The sequence below is a fragment of the Canis lupus genome, chromosome 37 (genome assembly GCF_011100685.1).
Source record: "Canis lupus familiaris isolate Mischka breed German Shepherd chromosome 37, alternate assembly UU_Cfam_GSD_1.0, whole genome shotgun sequence".
NCBI lineage: Eukaryota > Metazoa > Chordata > Mammalia > Carnivora > Canidae > Canis > Canis lupus.
The window spans coordinates 6,511,522-6,535,375 of record NC_049258.1 but is presented as its reverse complement, the minus strand read 5'-3'; the positions used below and the strand labels follow the sequence as shown (position 1 = coordinate 6,535,375).

The window sequence follows — 23,854 nt, the reverse complement described above, 5'->3', positions numbered from 1 at the left end:
CAGCTTGCTGACATAAGTTGCTTAAGCTGAAAGAAAAAAAGGCAAATTAATCTTAAATGTAGAGTCATCATTTATAAGAAACTTCTTAAAAACATACATTCCTATTGTTATGGGTTTTATTTTTTTATTTTTTAAAAGATTTTTGTTTTATTTATTAATGAGAGATACAGAAAGAGAGGCAGAGACACAGGCAGAGAGAGAGAAGCAGGCTCCTTGCAGGGAGCCCGACGTGGGACTCAATCCTGGGTCTCCAGGCGCCAAACCATTGAACCACCTGGGCTGCCCTGTTACGGGTTTTAATTCTGGTCTAGGCTTAGGATTTGATTATGTTAAGGTGGAAAATGATTGCATAATTATTTCCTGAGTGGAAGAATTATAAAATTATTTTAGGCAAGTGTCCCTAAGTGAGGTGTTATGGATTTAGTTTTCATCAGAGAATTTCTAGAAAAGATTTGTTCTTCCACATGTATCTTGAGATCTGTTACCGTGAGCTGCTCTGTTTTTTCCCTCCTCAGGTGTGGAATCCATAGCATGTTCCCCTTACATTTAGCCGCCCTAAATGCTCACTCTGATTGCTGCAGAAAGCTGTTATCGTCGGGTAAGTAACCCCATTACCACAGATGAGGCTCGGTGTGTCCTGTACAGGAGCCACATGGCTCTAGGTGTCGGGTCAGAGTAAGAGGCTGACTGTGCTTCATGTCATGCATTACCTGGTCTGGGGACAGCTCTCGGCAGTCCTTGGCATTGTTGCTGTTTGAGTGTCAGTATTCCTGCCACAGAATGAGAGTCTTGTCCATTTTTCAAGTTAAAGCTTGGGTGATCCAGAGTGAGAAACAGGCAGGGATGGCCATAGCTTACTGGAAGTTTCTTGTAATCAGAGAAAATATCTTTGAGGCCTAAAATGGAGGACTTAACAGTTAATATTTTCAACAAAGGAAAAAGGCCAAATCCCCCACATTTTGACAGTAGAATTGTTATGTTACTTTCCTCCTCCGTGGGCTTTGATAAATTGCTATAGTTTGATCCCCTCCAACTAGGTTCAATTTTTATTTTTTAAATGTGGGTCTGTTTGGAACCAAGAAATTCTTTCTGGTTTGGAGCTTTGCTAATCTTTCTTATCACTGCTTCTGCCAACCTCCATGCATTAAGAAGTTCCTGGCTTTCAAAGGTGATAGAGCTCTGCAAGGCAAAGATTGTTTATGAATTAATTCAACAGACATCCCAGAGGCATTTTTTTTTTTCCTTTTAAGTGCTTTACCTATGGCTGATTCTGCTTTCACTGCTTTTGGCATGTTTAAAAATAATCCCTGCATGAAAGCATGTTTCCCAAATCTTAAACCAAGTGAAAGCCAATAATATATGTAAGAAAATATCTACTCCCGCATGTTAAGATTACTCCTTTGCTGTCCATGTTTTCTCCATGTGTTCTGTCTGCCTGTCTATTGCCCTACTTATCTCAAATTGGTTTCATAAATTTCTATCCCGGGATTGAAATATGGGGCTGTGGTTCACCCAGGGCTGAATGTGAAAATAAATTCTTCTAGACTTCATGGTTCTTCCTATACAATTGCCAAGCTTGAGCAGTTACCATTCGTTTCCATGACAACCTCTTTCTGACTACAATTGCTTGCGTTCTGGTTTTCCTACTAACTGATTTTTCTGTCTCTGCAATGTTTCTTGTGGTTTAACTAGGACAAAAGTATAGCATAGTATCGTTGTTTAGTAATGAGCACGTGCTGTCTGCAGGCTTTGAAATAGATACCCCAGATAAATTTGGAAGAACGTGCCTTCATGCTGCTGCTGCAGGAGGGTGAGTACTTAGCAATTTCAGTTCTTATTTCATGACTTAATTCCTAATTTCTCTTAATTGACTTAAGTTGTCTGAATCAAAATCAATTTCCTTAGTAAGATGGGTAAGAATCATTGTCTATCAATACCAAATATCACTTTTGCATTTCCATGTTAGTTGTATGTTTGTTCTTCTGAAGAAAAATGGTTAGCCCATCTCATAGAGAAAATAGTTCTCTTTTGTTTTCTCTTCTCACTCTCTTCCTTTTTTTTTAATTATAAGATTTCAGCCTATAGAATATGTATTGTGCTTGATATGCACTCTGCCAAAAGAAAATAATTTGAGATTTGTTCCTAAGTTTTTTCCTTTTTGTCACCGGTAGGTGGATGATGATCAAGGGAATCCAAGATTGAGTTAGTCCATGTTTATCTACAGATATTTTTGTACTTATTTCAAAACTGATTTTTAAGCATTAAGTGGTTAAATGTGACTGAAGGTCAAGAAAAACCAAGGGATAGACAAGAAGTGATTTAATCTGTGCCTTTTAAAAAAGTTGTAAAGAACATTTTTCACCAGATACTCTTTTTCATATCAGTGGTGAGAATAAGGCTCTGATCAATATGTTGTTGATATATGATCATACATTGACCAAACATGGCCTCCCTCGGATGACCTTGTTTGGTTAAGGTGTTAGTTCTTAATCAATCTTCTAGTCCTTAAGGAACAGCAATGCTTCTCCATTTGTCATCTGTACATTATCCAAAGGCATTACCTCTTTATCAGAGGTGGGTTGACTGTGAAGCTTTAGGGCCTTTACTTGTGTGGGTCCCTTCCAAAATTTTGTGTTTAGTTTTATATTCATAATTATGTATTATTAAATGAATCTCCTTCTCCCCAACCCCTCTCCCCAAATCGTCTGAGCATCATGAGCCACAGAACTGGATCTGCCTCTGCCTTTGATCCTTTGGCTTCATTCAGTAAGAGACAGGTGCTTTTATATCAACTGGCATGCTACCCCAACACATAATGGTCTCAGAAAGGTCTTATATTTTATGACTGAAACAGCTAGTTTTCTGAGAAAGGTGGCTACAAAGAATCAGGGGGAGGGGGTGTGGAGAGAGCCCTGCTGGGGTTCTTCATTAATGAGATCATTTTTCATATTTAAATAATAAAACAGTAAATCCTAGACCACTTCTCAGCATTCCAAGTTTAGAACAATAATGGATGATTGTCTCTTTTTATGCTGACATTAAAAAAAATATATCAGGCCTATACAGAAAGTGGCAACACATCATTCTGGATTCATATCTGAAGTTCCTATTACAATTAATATTTAGTGACATGCTCTTCAATAAGAAAATTCACTTTGGTGGGTCCTTTTTTCTTTACTAAACATGATTTATTGCTTCTGCGAATGACAAAGAAGCTTTGGAAGATCACTATGCTCCACTGCATCACTTTCGGCCTTTTCTTTTTTTTGCACATTTGTTTACCTATATTACAAAGACAGGGAAATGCAGCTGTTTTATTTCCCATTATGGAGAGTCTGGGTTGAAAATGGTTATCATGGTGAATTCATTCTCCTGTGATAAAAGGTAATGCTTCTCCATCCTGACTCATTGTTTAGAAGTGACATGAAATCATTGTTAGGTATAGGGGGTTGCTTCCTAAATTCTTGATGGTTTTGAAAGAGAATTTTAGGAAAAATGATGAAACCATCACTAAAAGGTTTAATCATGTAATAATCATTAGATACGTTGGTCGTGAAATTGAAAATGTTATATCAAACTCTTTAATGCATTGATTTATTAGCTTGGGAAAGGGGGTTTCAGGAACTTTAAATCCTTGCAATATTGCATTCCTCTAAGATGTTCAGGATGTTTTTGTGTTAGCAGAGTTTAAAGCTGGAGCTATCATTTCATCTTGGCCTTCACTTCACCAAAAACAGCTCTTTCTGAAGATAGCCCAGCACTTGACCTCTACCGTCTTAATGATGTTTTCCCTGTCTTTCTAGTAATGTGGAATGTATAAAACTCTTGCAGAGCAGCGGAGCAGATTTCCATAAAAAGGACAAGTGTGGGAGGTATGTAAACAGGGAACTCTGTTTCGAGTGCCTAAGTAAAAGGAGTGGGGAGCAGTCCATCTGGAAACCATGTTATATTGAAATGGTAAACAGGGAAGCTAGCTGGGGAGATTCCAACCTCAGAAGGAAATCCTTCTTTGTAGGGAAACACCAACAAAGCAGGCACAAACCCCAAGGAAAGCATCTCCCCTCGCAGCTTCTGTTTAGAAGGGCCAATTGTGTCTTTTCTTCTTTCCATTTTTTTCCATAGCATCTCTTTACCCCTCCTCTCCACATGCACCCTGGCTCTTGGAGTTGCAATAGATTTCTTCTCTTACCAGCCTACCTAGGATAACACCTCTCACCCTTCCCAATTTATGTCAAGTAGCACCTGCCACCTCTGGCACGGTGGCCCTCTTCTCTGCTCCCCTGGTGCCCTCCATAGTCCACAACCCGAGCACACATCACACTGTTCTGGTGGACTCTTTGTTTCTTGTCTCTTCTCTCACCTGACCATGGGGCATACTTACTATTCTTTTTAGAGCTTATAAAAACTAAATTTCTTATACATGCAATAAATTTACATGCACATGTAAAATTAAAATTCTAGGAATTTTAGACCTAGAATAGACATTAGGGGACAGGTACTCGCAGGTCATTATTGAAGTGAAAACAAAGAAGTCTAGGCCAAGAGGCGGGATGTGGTTTGGTGCAGCTTACAGATCTACCCGGACTAGAACCTAGGACTTCTAACTCCTTGGATATTGTTCCTCCCATTAACCTACATCCCTGTCCCCAAGGGGCTTGTAATTCAATGGAGAAGATGAGACAATACCTCTTTACCAAGAGGTAAAATCAAGGCAATATGAGATGAGAGCTCCAGAGAGACCCAGACAGGAGCTATATAATCTCAGACAAAAGGGAAAGAGAACTTCTGGAACTTAAGAAGCTTTGGGGTTTTAATGGTTGGAAGTGGTTCAGGAGAAGACATTCTAGGGAAGAAAATGACATGGGGAAAGATAGGGGAGATGTGGACATGACTGGAAAACCTCAGGAAATCCCATTTGGATGCAGTGATGGGTTCATATAGGGGAGAGAGAGAAACTTCATGAAGGTAGTTTGGGCCCAGCTTGGAAAGGTCTTCAATTCCAGATTAAGGAATCAAGGCTCTGCTCAATAGAGAGGACCCGCAGCTTTAGAAGAGGATGTTGCATGTGGGTATCAGACTTCAGAAACCCCAGTTATTTATTCATACCAACTAGAAGTTAGATGGAAGTTTGATTAGAGCTCAGGAGGCCAATAGGGATGGTATTACAATAGTCCAAAAGAGCCCTAGAGTAGACCTGAACCAGGATAGGTACTAGGAATACTAGGAATGGAAAGAAAGGATTGATCTCCAGGTAGATGGTCTTGTCTGAGGCCAGTCTGTTTGTGGGCTCCGCTTCAACTTACAAAGTCAAAGGAAGGCATGTCCCCTGGTCTCCACACTCTGAGAGCTGAAGAGCCGTCCCCACTCCCAGGGATACTGCTAATGCTGCTGATCACCGGAGGGAGGGGGTCCAGTTCTGTTTTTCAGATGAGTGAAGTAATAAATTGCTGTCTGTTTTTCAGGACGCCTTTGCACTATGCAGCTGCAAATTGTCATTTCCACTGTATTGAGACATTAGTGACCACAGGGGCCAACGTTAATGAAACAGATGACTGGGGACGGACAGCTTTGCACTATGCTGCCGCATCAGACATGGATAGAAAGTAAAAACAGCCTTGCTCAAATTTCCTTTTGGGGATATGACTGGGGAGGGACAGGATTTGCTAAGAATTCTTCATTCTGCCTCATGGAAACTGTGAATGAAGAATCTCTCTCATCCAGACCCAGAGGAGTCAGAATTGCCTCATCTCTGACGCCGGGCTTTCCCATTCTGCTCTCTTAATGTTTGATTATTATGTGTCACTGCCCCATTGTTTCTTTCCTCTGGTCTTTGGGGTGAATGCCAAGTAGGGCTGTCAAGCCCAGGTTTTTGGTTCATTCAGAATCGATTGTAATTTATTTTGTCATATCCTACAGTTTTCATCATTGCCACTTAAGCGCTTCATTTGCCCTCAAACTTACATTTGCTAATAAATACGTCACGTGGCAGAAGTATCCGGCTATGTAAAGCCCAATAGCCTTCAAATGCAATATGCGTAAAATGGGCACCATTGTTCCAAACCTGGGCACGAATGCTCTTTCAGGAGCTGGAGGACAGGAAATTGGATGCCCCAGATATGTTGGGATTCTAGGTGTCCAGGAATAGAAAGCAGAAGTAAGTGAACAGTTCAGGTGGGAAAGGAAGGAGAGGTGCCTGCCTACAGTTTATGAGATTGTTCTCAAAGACTCGAGGACCAGGGCCTCCTTCATAGGAATGCTTTATGGTGACCCTGTTTGGAGAACTATTGACTTACTTGGGGCGCTGTGCTATGGAATTGATTCTGGGTCAACGCTGAATTCTTCTCTTAACTTTCAGAGACTTTACAGTGACCCACAGTAAGAAATACATTTTACATCATGACCCAGTGTACATACTCCAATATGTATGTTTTAAATATATATATATATATGTGTTATGTGTATATATATATATGTATATATATATAAAGGAAGAAAAAATTCACAAAATCATATTTACCTTTACTAAGTGTGATGCATTCTGTTATTTTCTCTCTTATTTTGTTTTTTTTTTATTTTAAAAAAGCAATGAAATACTGCAACCCACTAAACTGATTTCACAATTTTTTAATGGATTATGATCCATATTGCCAGTCTGGAAAACACTGTTTATTCATTTACTCATGAGAGACACAGAGAGAGAGGCAGAGATATAGGCAGAGGGAGAAGCAGGCTCCCTGCAAGGAGCCCGATGCAGGACTCGATCCTAGGACCCCAGGACCATGACTTGAGCCGAAGGCAGATGCTCAACCACTGAGCCACTCAGGTGTCCCTGGAAAACATTGTTTATATTTCTCTTTATATGTATATAATATTGGCAAGTCTGATGTAACCACAGTCAGGACCTCATAGCCAGGCAGGTTATTAATTCAACAAACATTTATTGAGCATCTATTCCATAGTAGGCTCTATGCTGTCCACTTAGAAAGAATGGAGGAACAAGTATCCTTCATGTGTTAAGAGCTGAAAAACGAATCCTAGGTGATGAAGAATTGCTCTGGCAGTTGAGGGGTGACTAGAACCCCATTCCTGGATAAATGAGATGCTAAACTGTCAAGAGGCAGCAAGGAATGTGGTAGGAATCAGGAAAGTTCCAACTACATCACTTCCTATTTACTTGGGGAGTTTAGGGTATTTATGGAAGGGTGGACAACTTGATGTCTCACTCGCTAATACCTGGTGGAAGTTCTAGGGAAGTCATGTTCTCAATTGGGTTCCTTGGGAGAGAATAGATTTCCTGGAAGGCCTGTAAGAGAACCACATATATCCCCAATAAAAAATTAGTAGTGCTTATTTCTTTTGGGTTGGGGGAAAAGTCATTGAGATATAAGTTGTATCAAAATCGTTAACAACTTGGCCATTAAAGTAAATAATTGTATTTTTTTTTTCCTTTCCCTTATGCTGAGAAGTAAGACTATCTTAGGAAATGCCCATGAAAATTCAGAAGAACTTGAAAGAGCCAGAGAGCTGAAGGAAAAGGAAGCCGCATTGTAAGTTTCTTCTCAGTCTAAAGCCCAAGATGTGGTTACTGATGCTTGTCTGCTTTTCTGGGCTGCCACGTAGCCAGCCTTACTATTTTGGGGCTTTATTTGGGATCTTGAGGAAGTAACATGGGCTTGCCTTTAACGAAGAAGAAATGATTCTTTTAATATGTCCTCCAATTATGCTATTTTCACACAAGGAACTCTTCCTAAAATTGAAACCTTTGATGAGACCATCACTGGGATGGGTCAGCAGTTTCCAGGAATAGGTGTCTTGGATGTCATTTTTGACTCTGCCATGTATCATATGCCTCAGGCAACATTTTAAGCCTCCTCTTGGGGCCTTAGGCTATCCTCTAATGACCTGGAGATAACTATTTAGGAGGTTCTAGAAATAGATGTTTTGAGATTTCAGTGTGAAGTACACTGGCTGTGCACTCCCCTCCTTCCCCAACACACACATCAGCTCACTGACAGCTGCCCCTGCCCCACCTCATCCCACCTGCCTCTCTCTGGCTTCTGATAGAGACTTAGCCAGGACTGTGACAAGGGCTGGAGTTACTGCCATCACCCAGGGGGTGCTGAGCGCAGGAAGCTCTAATGCTTTGTCCCTTGAGAGTCCTTCCTGTGCAACAAGGCATGGCGCCAAGGTCATGCTCTGCCCAGCGGAGAGTCCAACGGGTCGCTGGTGTGTAGGAACTGTTTGTTAAATAAATGAACAAATGAGTGAGTGCTGCCCACACTTTGTGTCCTGCTCTGTGGGACCTGGTGGATGGAGTGCTCTGAGTCTGCACGCACACAGTTCTTAACTTACTTATTCTCTTCTCCAGCTGTCGAAGGAACCAATTTCTCTGTGACCTAAAGGCTTGTGTCCCCTCTAGGCTCTTCCCACTGCCCACATGGGCTATCCTCCCATGTCCAGATCATGGTGGGAGGGGGAAGTTAGAGAATGTGGCCCTGATACGGGTGGTGGGACATAACTTTGGCTGTTCCTAGGGTGCAGACAGGACACATAGCCATGCATAAAGCAGACCAAGGTTTTACCCTGATATTGGAAACTTAATGATATTCAAAGAAAGTTAAGGATATTCAAAGATATTCAAACTTAACAATATTCAGAGATAGGATTTTAAGCACCTCAGCAAACGCCACCTTCTCAGTGAAATGTAAGTGTGCCCTGTGCCAGGAAAACCCTCTTATTGCTGATGGGGTGGAGGGGAGAAGGACAAGCAGAAGGCTGGGAATCACCTTGCCTGAGAGCTCTTTCATGCAGAGGCTATACCCCTCATCCAAATATATTTCTGACTTAATGTGCATGTCTTGATTTTATAGCTTAGGTCCCAAAATTGCTAGCCATGACCCTGGGAGGAGAAAAGATAAGCATTCTTAGTTAAAACCGGAATTTATGGAAACAATATGGAAAAAATATGGAGAATATTCAAATTCTACAGTACTGTTGTTTTTTCTGTTGGTAGTACAGCCATATCCTGGGGTAAATAACTCTTTGGGGGCAACTCCAGGTGTTTTCCAAATTGCGTATTAAATTTGCCAGCTGATTTTTAGAATGTAATTCTTCCAGAAGCTAGGGATTGTGTGTCCACTAGAATGCTATTCCTATTGAATGATTTTTGTTCCAAGAGCCGAATTCAGTTTAAAATGAGTCATACTAAGGATCCTGTCCATGGGCATTTAATTACCAAAAAAAAAAAAAAAGACTTCCTTTTAAGGGGCAAATTACCAAAGACAGCATGATATTAGAACTCCAATATTAGTTTGATTTATTATGGAACATTTTATGGATAAATCATGTGAGAGGTAGATATTTGCTTTAAAAAAATTATGTCTTTCATCAGCTGCTCTAGAAATTAAAATATCTGATTTAATTGTGTTTATGTGTGATTTATTTACTCCTTTGCCTTATGCCAAAAGATAGGTGAAAAACTTTTAAAGTTTTTGAGTCATAGGATGATGTATGAAGTGTTGAATCACTATATTGTATACCTGGAACTAATAAAACACCATATGTTACCTAACTGGAATTAAAATAAAAACTTAAAAAGAAAAGTAAAAACAAAACCAAAAATAGTGTTTGAGTAAACTATAGAAATTTTCCCTTAGAAGGCCTAATTTAATGTATATGCTTCTATTGCATATTTTTAATTTCAGTATGATTTGAGTATATGAGAATTTTGATTTGAATGTGAAATTGAATCAGCTTGACCTTGTAAAGGACATATTTGTCCCACTGTCACAGATATAAAACTGAAATTATCTTGTTTTTTTTTTCCTTGTTGTTGTTTCTTGTTGTTGTTTTCTTATTCTTTCTAGCTTTTATTTTCCAACCTTTTCATTGATGGTAGAGTCTCCAATAGCAAGGCTAAGATTAAATCCCCTTCTCTTGTTGCAAATGGCCTGACCACTTCTTTGTTAAATTTGAGACTTCATCTTTTGGGCATGGAGCTCTAAAACTCATTATTTCAGTAATCACGGGTTCTGTACTTTAAGGTGAAAAGGAAAAAATAGGTCAGAAAGACAAATATTACATGATTTCACTTATGTGTGGCATCTAAAAAACAAAACAAATGAAAAAACAAACAAACAAAATAACCAGACATAGATTCACAAATACAGAGAACAAACTGGTGGTTGCTGGAGGGGACGTGGTGGAAGGATGAGCTAACTAGATGAAGGGCATTAGAGGTACAGATTTCTAGTTGTAAGATAAATAAGTCATGAAGATGAAAAGTACAGCATAGGGAATACTGTCAATAACATTGTAATAACATTGTATGGTGACAGAGGGTGACTACACTTAAATATATAGAATTGTGAAATCACTGTGTTGTACACCTGAAACTAATAAAACATTATATGTCAGCTATATATATATATATATATATAAAAAAACCCAACCCTGAAACATTTTGGTATCAATGCAGAAAGAGACAAATGGATTATTGTAAAGGAATGGTCCAGACATGAACCTGTGTATGGATTAATATGCAATATTTATATGACATTAAAACAACTCAGTGGGGAGGTGATAGTCATGGAAAATTTTTCCCTCTCTCAATACACTTAACTACTCCTTGTTCCTAAAGCCTTTCCTGAATTCTAGAGTGGCTGTTTTAAGCTGAAATAAAGATGGAAACACACACACACACACGCACACACACACAACACACATATAAAATTTCCAGTATATAAACCCTCGTTGTAGGATTTTTAAAGAAACACTTAAATTCACAAAGTGCTTTGTGGAACATTCATAATAGGAAAATATTTACATTGATTATTGCTTTTGCTCTAGAGATGTTTTCTAAAATAACACCTCATTTTTATACTTACAGATGTCTAGAGTTCCTGCTTCAAAATGATGCAAATCCATCCATTCGGGACAAGGAAGGTTATAACAGCATACATTATGCTGCTGCCTATGGCCACAGACAATGTCTGGAATTGGTGAGTTCTGTCTTGTTTTGTTTTCTCTAACACACACACACACACACACACACACACACACACACACACATTCAACCCTGCAAATGCTGGTTTTCATTTCTCACAAATGTCCTCATTGCCTAATGAAGTCCTTACTAGAAATTGTCTTAAAGATATTTTATGGTAATTAAGTTGTTCTTTTTTTTTTTTTTACAGTATGTAGATCTTGTTCTGTTTCTGTCCATCCTAATCTCACAGCTGACTAGCAGTTGCTTCTTTTCCATTTTAACTTGGACTAGGAATGTTTGACTGCCATAAGGACAGTTTGTATTTCAAAGATAATTTGGGTGTATCAAAATAGCTCAGTATATTTTTCCGAAGTCACTTATCACCCTAATATTCAGTAACAGTGTTGTAAGAGGATTTACATAACTGTTAGGAATATGTTTGTCATGATCCCATGTTTGTACTTTAGGGGAAGAAATTGGCAAGGGCACAACAGCAGAATTTATTGGAATTTCAGAACCACCAAAAATTTCAAACCTATGGTTACCAAAAAACATCTGGGGATTTGGAGTCAGAAACTCTTCTTTTGATGTAGGTTACCAGACATGAACCTAAATGACCACAGAGGCAGAAATGTAAAGTTAACAAGTGAAGTGAGCCCAAGTATAGAGTAATAGGGAGTAGCGTGGATTGTGGCAAATAGAAAGTGTTATGTTTAAAGGGAGAAACAGCCAGTCAGCTCCAGTGATGGAGACCAGGTGGTAATTCATATGTAGGATTGAAGTCCATTGTTTCAAGAGAAACTAGAAATCTAGGCTTTTTATGTGAAATTTCCTATTTTGAAAATACTGAATGGATCAGGAAGAAAAAACATGGATTTGTGGTTAAATCCTGCCTGCGGGCCACCATTTGTCATCTCCTAAGCATCACCCTTGGGTCAGTTTCACCAGGATACATGGGGTATCCCGAACTCTTTAACTTTGGACCAATGGTATGTGCCACCTTCCTAACTAGACTCCGCCTCTTCTCCTTGTCCTTTTAAAAACTACTTTTCAGAGTTAATGAGAGGTGTACCTGGGAAAACATTTGCACTTTATCCACTGCACAGTCTATTATAGAAGGCACAAGACAGAAAGGCAGCAGGCAGTTGTGTCAGTGCCTACATAGAAATGCCTGAACGATGTCCCAGTTAGTTTCCTTTACCTTTGACCTTGCTGCTAGATTTAAGGGGTTCCACTTATGGTTATTCTTTTTTTTTTTTTCTCCTAAGATTTATTTATTTCAGAGAGAGAGTATTTTTCAGAGATAGGGGGAGGGGCAGAGGGAGAGAATCTTCAAGCAGACTCCCCACTGAGCACAGAGCCCCACACAAGACTTGATTCCACAATGCCAAGACCATGACCTGAGCTGAAGCCAAGAGTTGGTTGCCCAACCGACTGAGCCACCCAGGTGCTCCCTCTTAGGGTCATTTTTACTATATTTCACTTAATATGAATGTGGGGAAAATGTTCATAAACATTTGAAAATGAAGAGGTGATTGGAAATAAAGAGTTGATTATTCTAGTGTTGCCATGTGTGGCATTTATTGGTGAATTGTACTTACCTTCATCATCCTCAAAGACTTCTGTGTCTTTTTTCCTGAGGTTCTTGTGGATGCTAAAGATTTCCTTATTTGACCTTGGAGTAGCATTTTTTTCCCCTCTAGTTTTGATTCCATCAGAGTTTCTCTTCTAGTTATTGTGCCTGCATAACAAATCACCCCCAAAATTAGTGGCTTAAAACAACTAATTATTTAGTATCTCTGTTTCTGTGAATCAGGAATTCAGGAAGAGCTGGGCTGTTCCAGTTAAAGGTATCCCATGAGATTATAGACAATGTCTGGGGCTGGCATAATCTCAAAGTCTTCTTACTTATATGTCAATCACCTGGGTTGTAAGGCTCAGATCACTTCTGTGGAAATTCTTTATGTGGTTTTCTCTAGCATGGTGGTTTCAGAGTAGTTAGGTATCTTACTTGGCGGCTCAGGGATCTAAAGGTATCTGCTCCAGAAGAGAGTGGGAGAGAGCCAGAATGAGAAAGAGTGAGAGAAAGACAATATCACCCTTAATGATCGAATCTTGAAAGTCCTACAGGGTCACTCCAGAGAGGAAAAGTAGACTTCACATTCCAAGAGAAGAATGTCAAAGAATTTGTAGACATATTTTAAAACTACCCAGTTCCATAGGAAGATGTAGAAAGCCAGTGATTTCATAGCCTTCTATAAGATGGACTTTCATGGAGAACCACAAACGACAAGGGGCAATCCCTTATCTTACAGATGAGCCAACCAAACCATAGGGGGAGTAACTGGTCTGTACCAAAGACATAGCTCTGGTCAGTGGATGAAGCAAGATCATGAATTGGAATTCCTGATCTTAAAAAAACCAGAAATGTTTCCCACACCATGCTGCCTCCCATTGCAGGGCAAAGCTCCACCACCACCCAAGGCTGTTCAGCATAGAGCAAAAGCTTGGTAGGAACTGGTTAAGATATAGGACAGTATCACTCCTGCCTTCTAACAGCAGCACTGCTATAGAAGCTGATCTAGACCTATCTGCAAATAGGGCTCTGTTTAGGACCCACATAAGAAAGGCTCCTCACACGGCATGCCTGGGTGGCTTAGCAGTTGAGTGTCTGCCTTCGGCTCAAGGTGTGATCCCAGAGTCCTGGGATCGAGTCCCACGTCGGGCTCCCTGCATGGAACCTGCTTCTCCCTCTGTCTGTGTCTCTGCCTCTCTCTCTGTGTGTCTCATGAATAAATAAATAAAATCCTTAAAGAAAGAAAGAAAGGCTCCTCACAAACCTGTGTGTGCATGTGTATGTGTTTAGCAATTGGTGGCAGCGTGAAGGCTTATTGTTATTACCCATTATGAGCCTACATTCCAAAATGTACTTAAGACACAGCTGTTTTTAATTGGTTTTCTCTATGAAAACCACATGTCGTAATTGGACATACGAACTTTAATTACAAAGTTATTATAGTCTTAATAACTTTGCTGTTTTAAAGTACTTTGAGGAGTTATCTTTAATCCCATAGTATAAGTAACTCTGAGAATAATTATTGTGCAATATTTTCTTTCTATGTGAATAATATATTTCATATTATTTTCCCCTTTCAGGAAAGCCATTTTAGGGCCATTATTTCTTTTATCCAATGGAAAGTTTTTCTGTTCACAGGGAAGTTTTGCAAGTTCTGTGTAATAATGAAATTATCCCTTTGACTGTATCAAAACTTGCCCTGTGTGATTTACGAAGAGATGATTATTCTTGGCAATTTTAAGACGTTCAGAAGTAGGTAGGGGAGGTATCCATTGATCTTAATTTGCAGTGTCACCTGAAAAAGCCAGATTATCAATATAAATTGGTAGAAATGTCATCATTATTTGCTTTCAGGAAAGGACGTGAGTGGTTTTATAACACAGGATGAAAATACTCCTCATTACCTTGGATTATTGTGTTTGGATCAAAAGTTCTGTATATTTCCATTTTGGAATGTGTCCTAAAATTCCTCTAGGGTGTGGTTCAACTAAGCAGAGATCCTAAATAAGCTATCAGCATTCTTGTACCTTCTCCGTCTCACTCAAAACAAAACACAATCCTGGGCTCCCCCCAAGGACTAGCATCATAGAGCCAGACGACTGCAGCCGTCTTAGTTTTACTGCTGGCTCAGAGCTGTGAATGGATTTGGGAGTGGCTGAGGCCACCACTAATGAATGGCATTTCCTGCGTGTTTGTCACATGCCAGAAATGCCACCTAATTATTTATTTTCTTTTAATTATAGTGAGATATACTTGACATACAACATAAAAGGTTAAGGTGTACAGCATAATGGGGGTGCCTGGATGGCTCAGTCAGTTGAGCTTCCAACTCTTGGCTTCTGCTCAGATCATGATCTCGGGTCTTGAGATGGAGCCCTGCATTGAGCTCTGCTCTCAGTGGGTCTACCGGAGATTCTCTCTCTACCTCTCCCTTTGTCCCTCCCCTCACACTCTCTCTCTCTCAAATAAATAAACCTCTTTAAAAAAAAACTTTGAAAAAAAGGTGTACAGCATAATGACTTGACCTACATATATTATTTAATGTTTGCCACAATAAGTTTAGTGACCATCCATTACCTTATGTGGACACACACACAAAAGAAGAAAAAGAGGGGTGTCTGGGTGGCTCAGTTGGTTAAGCATCCAGCTCTTGATTCTGGCTCAAGTCATGAATCTGGGTTAGAGATTGAGCCACACGTCAGGCTCCACACTCATTGTAGAGTCTGCTTGGGATTCTGCTTCCCCCTCTTCCTCTGCCCCTTCCCAGCTCAAATAAATAAATAAAATTTTAAGAAAAAAAAAGAAAAAAAAGAAAAGAAAGATTTTTTTCCTTGTGATGAGAATAAAGCTTGTTCTTCATATAAGAAGTGGGGGTTTTGAGAGACATCTTTTCTAATTTATACTCCCTTTCTCTCTCTTGTACCACAATGCCCTCATATTCCTTACAACTCCCATTCTTGGCGTGCTACATATTAGGAAATCAAACCAATTAGCCAGTGTGCACCAGAAGGTGCATTTCTCAGATTCAGCACTGCCCATGCCAGTTTGCTCCTTTATCTCACCACACAAATACCCTGTCCTCCTAGGGGGTCATCCTTTTAACAGACTGGTCCTGACTCTGCTGGAATTACACCAGAGAAAGACAGGTTTCTAATAGGTCTGAAGGGCTTACTGGAACCTCCAAGCAGGAATTATGGATGGAGTCATTTCTTTATGTCACACTCCGTAGGCTGTGTTTCTGGCCTATGGAAGGAATAGAGTAGGGCTCAGCCCCTGAGCCTTCCCTGAGAGACGAGGGCCTTTGTCCTTTGAGAGTTGGTATGACATTGAAGCTGATGGGTGGCCTTCAGAGCCAGCTGATTTGTAAGGCTGGTGAAATTTGTCTTTTGCCTCTGTTCCCATCTAGTTGAGCAATTACTGTGATTATGCATGTCATTAAATACGTATCATTAATTTTGATGCAGATTTTATTTGACTCTGACATTTAACTTGGTACGGGTTTACTTGGCATTCATGGTTTCTGGCTGCTGTCTGTGATCGTAAGCTTAGAATTTATAAACCATGCTTTGTGTTCAGTCTATTTTGCTATAATCAAAAAGGAACAGAAATTATTTTAGTTGTTTTCACTCTATTTCCCTTATATAAAGTTATATTGAATTCATTCCACTAGCAAACAACTTCCAGAAAGCAGTATGAACCCCTTAGCCCTGATGGAATGGCCAAGGTTCAGTATTCTTCTAAGTCTGCCTACTCAGGCCTGTGTTCTCAGCTGGTTGTGATAAAAAAAATGTATGTAGTATGGGTGCAAGCACAAATCTCCCCACAAATATATGCTGAGAGCTGTGATAAGTCATATTCAGTTGGGCAAAATATCAAAGCAGAATGGCAGAGACTTGACTAGTAAAGCGTCTCATGTCTAAGTGGAGGAAGGGAGTTGGCAAAGGAGAGCCCTATGCCTCTCTTTTTCCTCTATCTGGAATGCATTCTTACTGGCTCTGAAGGGAAAAATTACAGAATCATGCCCCTATTTGGAATTCGTGAGCTTATATTGGCGTGCTCTTTTTCTTTTACAATATTAAAGATTTGTCTGTGAACATAAAGATCTTTGTGGCTTGGTTATTGAAATGGAAAAAATGTATGCGCCAATGTAATTACGTAAATTGCCTGCAGAAATTTAGAAAGATTGTTTGAAAACTCTAGGCCAGTGATTAAGTTCAGTCCGAGATTATACCATGCCAAATTACTTGGAATTTGGCTGCTTCTCTGGGACCTTCTCCTCCTTTCTCTGTTCTGAGCTAACTTGAACTTCAACTGTGAGAGTACATGACGGGGACAGATGCCCCTGCACGTCTGTCCTAGGAGTTTCTGGGATTCTCTGGAGATAACTATATCTGGGCAACTGAACACTAAGATTATGCTGCTTTCAAATAAACTACTCAATGTTTTGAGTTGTTTCTTGTGTTTATCATAGGACCTTAGGAAACGTGGCTCCGTAGAAGATGTACTTATATCGGCAAGGTCTAATTTAGCTTCTCAAGACTAAGAAAGTCGGGTTCAGAAGAAGAGTTATAAAGAGTAGGGTTTCTAAGCAGTTATCTGAATATGAAAAGATGAAAAACCAGCAAACTTGTACCCCAGTCCCAAACAAGTCTGTGATCACTTGTTTTTTTCCCTTCCCCAGAGGTGCTTCTTAGAGATGGACCTGAAAGTGTATATGACCCCCAAGCAGGCCGACTTCCAATGGGCAGAGGAAATCTTAACAATGCTGGTCTTGTTTTTTTCTTCTAATTTAGTTGAACAGAAACATAAAATCTTACAGGAAACTCTCATTAAGGAAGGGAATAGAGGGATGGGCACAGATCTTTTGATGCCACTGGTAGCCAGCTAGGCTGGGAATATAAATATAAACCACAGAATTCGAATCAGCATGTGTCATGAGTCTATGTTCAGAAGAGTGGAATAGACAATATTTTAGGACGAAGTGTTTCATTTACTTCTTTGTAATATAGCAGGAAAAAAATTTTTGTCTTTACTATGAGTGAATTTGGTGACTGATGAAGGAATCATTCAGTGGAGTATATTAGAATAAACAATTTCAGTTTCACCTTTTGTTGACGGCCCAGGACAGTGGGGCCATTGCTTCTACATTTTACAGTGGAATATCAGTGTTTCAACCCGTGACCCCCTTACCCATTTAAGAAGTTGGAAATCCGAGGGCAGATCTCTTTGGAGACGGCTCTGCTATATATCCTACTATTGCTCCCCTCCCACCATAGCAGGGGATAAGGATGATTTCTCCTGACCCCAAGCCCATTGACAGAAGCTTCAAGATTTCTTGGATACTTGATATGTGTCCCACACAATTTAGGGGCCAGGTGGACTAGCATATGATAAATCTAAAGACTGTGTAGCTCTGACCTGGCCAGAAATTAAATAAAAAGAGATAGGTTTGAGAGCTACTCCATCCTCACCAAAGATGGGTCAAAAGTGTATATTTCCCAATGTCCACAGGTGAGCCAAGGGCCAAAGGTGGCCTGGAGTTCTCCTGGATCCTATTCAAGAATGAGGGGACCCAGGGGTACTTGGCGAGGTGGGGGGCAGGGGGAAGGGAATGCGAGCTACCAACAGACAGATGTGTTCACATTGGGAGAGAAAACTGTGAGAGGTTCCAGTGCTGGGAGGTTGCTCAGAGCCTACATAAGCATCCCAGATGGAGAATGTCACTGCCAGAAGGGTGCCAGACCATTGTGTCTCCTCCTGCATCTTCCTTTCCTCCTGTCTCTCCCAGTCCTGGAGGAGGCAGAGGCAGACAATGAGGAGAAAGGAAGAGGAGAAGCCCTAGGCTCAGGACAGAGAAGTCAGCCTTGTCTCCTTCCTTCCCCACCGCAGGCTTTGTGAGAGGCATAGGGAAGCTTCAACATTAAACATCATTCAGAGTTTGTGATTACTATGCTGGAGTAGGTTACTACTTACTGATAGGAAGTTATGCCTATAACTAAAGTGTCCAGAGAACTTTTTATTATTAGCTGGAGATTTTATCTGAGGAGGCAGGAAAAGAAGTAGCCTCATAAAGGAAATTAGATGGGTATTGGGAAAAGGAGAATAAAGTTAGTGTGTGACTCTCTGGTCTAGTACAGAGTTACACACTTAGAATTATTGTTTTAGGAAAGATTAATGCCAAGCTCTAAGGAAGAATAAACTATTATCCTTTAAATGTATGTGGGTTTAAATACTAACTTTATAAGACAGAGGTTCTAGTAATGCCAAGCACTTATCAGGGACCTCAAATTGTTGAACAAATGAAATACACTTATGAATGATGAAGCCTGACTTAGTGATACAACTTAAGTGCTAGTTTATAACTATTATAGTGACTGTCCTGTTAGTTAGGAAGGTATTTTATAGAAAAGACACAGACGAGAGAAGAAATGAAAATTTACTTTTCTGTGGTTTGTTCTTTCCTTTAGATTTGATTACTTCCCAGCACCAATTTGTTTTATTGTAATATCCCCTCCAGTTTTTTCTTCCTCAAGATCTGAAAACCTATACAAATGTGTCAAACTGATATAAAGACATCCACCAAATTAAAACTATACACACACCCACACATACACATTTCCTGTAATTTCTTCCAGATGGATAGTGAGCACGAGGGGCCTCAAAGAAGGGGAATTGTTGCTTTTGGGATGGGAGCTTCTAAGGACTCAATGATATAGGAGAAAAGAAGATTTATTAAAGAGAATATGATTTAAAAGCCTGAAAAATTTAATCTGGTCTTTCTTCCCTCCTTCTTTCCTTCCTTCCTTCCTTCCTTCCTTCCTTCCTTCCTTCATTCCTTCATTCCTTCATTCCTTCCTTCCCAATCAGTTAAAAACCCATTGCGTTGTCCTGGGTAGGGCAGGAAGGTAGTCTAATTTGGCTGGAGCCCAAGGAGAAGATACTAGGAAGGCAGCCCAGTAAAGATTGGAACCCATTGAAGGAGAGTGTCCTAAATGTGTATGCACCAAACAACAGAGCTGTAATATATGTGAAACCAAAATCAATTAACTGAAAAGAGAAATCCACAATTACAGTTGGAGACTTTAGCACTTCTCTCTCAATAATCGATAGAACAACTAGACAGAAAAATCATCAAGCACATAGAAAAGCTCAAGAATACTCTCAACCAAGAGGATCTAATTGACATTTATACAACACTCCACCCAACAAAAACAGAATGTGTATTTTTTGGGTGTCCACGGAACATTCACCAGGATATCCTGAACCATTAAACAAACCTCAACAAATGTAGAAGAATTGAAATCATATAAACTGTGTTCTGCTACCACAATGGAATAAAACTAGAAATCAGTGACAGAAACATGCTAGGAAAAATTTCCAATGCTTGGTAATCAAATAACAGCCTTCTAAATAATCATGGGTCAAAGAAAATCATCTCAAGAGAATCCGACCCTCCCTCCAAATACACTGAATTGAATGAAAAGAAAAAATCCAGCAAATCAAAATTTGAGGACACAGGTAAATTACCAGAGAAGAAAATTTATAATTCTAAATGCTTACAGTAGAAAAGAGGAAAAGTTTCAAGTCAATAATCTAAGTCTCCACCACAATTTAGAAAAAGAAGAGAAAAATAAAGCCCCAATAAACAGAAACAGGAAATAATAGAGATGGGAGCAGAAGTAAATAAAATTGAAACATTAAAAAAATGGAGAAATAAATTTTTAAAAATCTGATTCTTTGAAAAGATTAATAAATTGAAAAAAACCCTCTACTGAGACTGACCCAAAGAGAGAGAGAGAGAGAGAGAGAAAGAAAGAAAGACACATTCCCAAATCAGGAATGAAACAGGATAATACTAGAGACCTTTCAGACATCAGAGGATAATAAAGGGATATTGTGACTAGCTCTCTACACATATATTTAACAACTTAGGTGATATGGGTCAATTAGTCATAAAACATAAATTACCACAACTTAACCAGTATAAAGTGGATCATTTGAATAGCCCTATAACTACTTAGAAAATTGAATTTTAAAACTCTCCCAAAAGAAATATCCAGGTTCAGATGATTTCACTGGAGACTTCTACTAAATACTTAAAGAATTAATACCAATTCTGCAAAATGTTTTTTGAAAAAATGGAAGAGAAGGGAGTACCTTCCAATTCATTTATGAAGCTAATACCCTGACACCAATTCACCATTTTAATAGGCTAAAGAAGAAAAATCCCATGATTATGTCAATGCAGAAAATTATAACAAAGTTCAACACCTTTCAAAGATTCAACATCTTGAATAGATTCTTTTAAACAACTCTCAGAAAAATAGGAATAGAGGGGAGGTTTCTCAATTTTGATAAAAAGCTTCTAACAACTCCATAAAGAACAACTAACAACAACAACAACAAAAACAACAACAAAAAAGAACAACTAACGTTGTATTTAATGGTAAAAAACTGAATGCTTTCCCCTAAAGCTGGGAACAAGGCAAGGATGTCTGTTTTCACCACTCTTAATCAACATTGTGCTGAAGGTGCTAGCCAGAGCAAAAAAAAAAAAAAAAGCAAGAAAAGGAAATAAAAGGCATAAAGAGGGATCCCTGGGTGGCTAAGCGGTTTAGTGCCTGCCTTCAGCTCAGGGCGTGATCCTGGAGTCCCAGGATCGAGACCCACATCGGGCTCCCTGCATGGAGCCTGCTTCTCCCTCTGCCTGTATCTCTGCCTCTCTCTCTCTCTCTCTCTCTCTCTCATGAATAAATAAATAAAATCTTAAAAAAAAAAAGGCATAAAGATCAGAAAGGAAAAAGTAAATTTGTGGACAACATGATTGTCTACATAGGAAATCCAAGCAATCAAGAGAAAAAAAAGTCCTAGAGCTCATAGTGTAGCAAGGTCACAGGATACAAAATAAATATAACAAAAATCAGTTGCCTTGTTATATACTACAATGAACATGTGGACATCAAAATAAAGATACAATATCGTTTACAACTGCCCTGTCTTCACTACAGTGGCCTTTCCTTCTTCTGTCAGGAGAGCAGAGCTACCTTATAGCATTACCCACCTAGTGAGAAATAAAATGACCCAAGCTACAGCTGTCAAGTACATCCCACTGCAGCACGGACCCCTGGACTTTAGCACATATTTTCAGAAAAGCACTCTTACTTGGACCCAGCCTTCCTCCTGGATTCTCTGTTCAGTATCTTTGTAACAGCTGCTGTCAGCCTGGCCCCACTCTCCTTTTAAGAACAGCTGCCAGGGATGACCTCTTGCGGCCTAGGGGGTAGGGAGGGGCAGGGGGAGAAGTGACTTCCCAAGCAAGATTGTTCTCCAAAGATGCCTTATCCTTAGCAGCTGCCAAAGACTTGTCATTTGTGAAATCTAGATCAGGTCCCTGTAATAATCACTCCTCCTCTTGATCCTCATTCAGTAACAGGAAATGTAGAAGCCTGAGCATTGGTTGGTCAGGATAAGAGCTGACATAGACACCTGTGCCTTCAGGTCATAGGGTTACGATTGTCACAAAGAACAAAGAGCCTTTCTAAGATTCCAAAGGAGAGAAGAGGCTCAGCCATTTGTAACAGCTGAAAGGGATAGTTGGAAAAACCAAATCGCTGAGCAATAACTGAGATTTATTTTCTTGTATGAGCAGATACTTATAATCTAGGTGGTAACATCACTGGATTTAAATTCTGTGCCATTCAGCACTTGGGAAGTAGTTTTGTTAAATACTAAACGATAAAATTCACTTGGTAACTGGGAAGGCAATTTAGCATAGTCACAACCTCACAGAGTTTTTTTTTTCTAGGAAAAACTTGCAGTTTTTGAAACACATGATTTATCTCACACACAAAAGTTTTTTTTAATTCCATAAAGGTTTTTTAGTTAATAACAATCTTCTTTGCATCTCAAATTCCTCACATTGATGTGAGACAAATTGTATAAGAAATAATCCAAAGCAATCATTTGAGACAGGCAGCATGTTTTGGTATCATTCTCTCTTTAGAAATATTTTCTAAAGTGTAAGAAATATTACAATAAAGATGACACTCAATTAGTATTTCCTGTGTGCTGGTCTTTGTAAGGCTTTATAACAGCACTAACTAACAGTTGGTGAGGTTGGAAATCAGGGTCAATATATCAGCTTTTACAAGTTCATAAATGCTATTAGTCCTCCTTATCAGTCACATGAGACTGATAAGCAAGAACATTCTTGATTAATTTATGTGAAAAGTCCAACTGCCAAGAGAACCAGGGGATTTATGTCATTTGCTATAGCTATGTTCCCTTCCAAATAGGAGATCCAATTTTTACAAACTGAATAAAGATCAGCAATCTTCTTCCTGAGTATAAAGTTAAAATCAAGGAATTGAGTAGAAGTCAATGAGCTCAAATTCTGGTGACCTCGTGTATTCTATCCTCAGACCCAGAGCCTTGTCAATCAGAATACCCTTGGTAACGGGTCCAGGAGTTAAAAGCCTGTACCACTGGTGCTATTTTTCCCAGATTCCAGGAAAACCCATCTGGTGGTCCACTGGGACGACTTACAAGGTGTGACTTCTCTTACATTATCTATCTTTAGGATGGTTGCTTTCTGGAGATACAGAATAAATTACAGGGCAACGTGCTAAGAACCATGGCTGACATAAATATGTATTAGGCATGAATATTATTTTTAAGGAGATTGTGATCTGTGGGGGTAGGAGAATATGGGAAGTAAAATATATACAATGTAAATATTGGCTCAAAATGTCACATTTCCTAGCTCCCCATATGGTAATAATAGAATTAAAATAACCATCCCCAAATCACTTCTCTGGCCCTATCTCCTCCCATTCTATCCAAGCTTTGGCTCCAATTCATTCTGAAAAGCCTTTGACATGTTTCCCATGAGCTCTATGCACTTCTCTTGGCTTCTACAGGACACCCACTGTTTTCCCTCCCTCTTATTCATGCTAGCCATGGTGGTACCTGCCATTAGCATCCAAAAAGCATTTTGGACACAGATGTCCACTAAAGACACTGCGCCCATTGCTGTCCACTAGTGTCCATGTGAGGCTGCCAGTGCTGTGCCCAATGTGTAGAGTCTGCACTCAACAACTTCCAACAGTGCCTCTGATCGTTTCCTTAGGCCTCTCACTCTACAACTCGTAGCCTGAGTCTATGGGAGCTGGGCCAGAGGAGCGGCCATTGGCATAGTTGAAAGTTCAAGGACTTCTGCATCATACAGGCCTCAGCTCTGCCATTACCTAGATGTAAGGGCTTTATGCATTTTACTTCATTTCCATGAGTCT

The 23,854-nt window shown here is 39.6% G+C and overlaps 1 protein-coding gene and 1 long non-coding RNA gene across 16 annotated transcripts in view; one reads left to right on the top strand and one right to left on the bottom strand.

The window, feature by feature from the left end:
* Positions 1-23,854, top strand: part of ANKRD44 (ankyrin repeat domain 44) — a 365,215-nt gene that overhangs the window by 209,251 nt on the left and 132,110 nt on the right. For 12 of the 15 annotated variants that reach the window (XR_005385154.1, XR_005385155.1, XR_005385152.1 and 9 more), the window contains exons 11-16: positions 516-598; positions 1,693-1,810; positions 3,804-3,872; positions 5,463-5,603; positions 7,467-7,547; positions 10,889-11,000. Coding sequence is in view for 11 of the 15 variants with exons in the window: in XM_038585234.1 (XP_038441162.1) it covers positions 516-598; positions 1,693-1,810; positions 3,804-3,872; positions 5,463-5,603; positions 7,467-7,547; positions 10,889-11,000 (604 nt within the window). In the remaining 4 variants the exon portion in view is untranslated. The remainder of the gene's footprint in view (positions 1-515; positions 599-1,692; positions 1,811-3,803; positions 3,873-5,462; positions 5,604-7,466; positions 7,548-10,888; positions 11,001-23,854) is intronic. The other 3 variants (XM_038585235.1, XM_038585243.1, XM_038585240.1) reach the window with 1 other exon arrangement.
* Positions 6,780-22,030, bottom strand: LOC119867921. The gene is made up of 3 exons (XR_005385162.1): positions 21,726-22,030; positions 12,589-12,728; positions 6,780-6,829 (listed from the first exon to the last, which is right to left on the bottom strand). It is a non-coding gene; the product is annotated as an uncharacterized LOC119867921 (long non-coding RNA).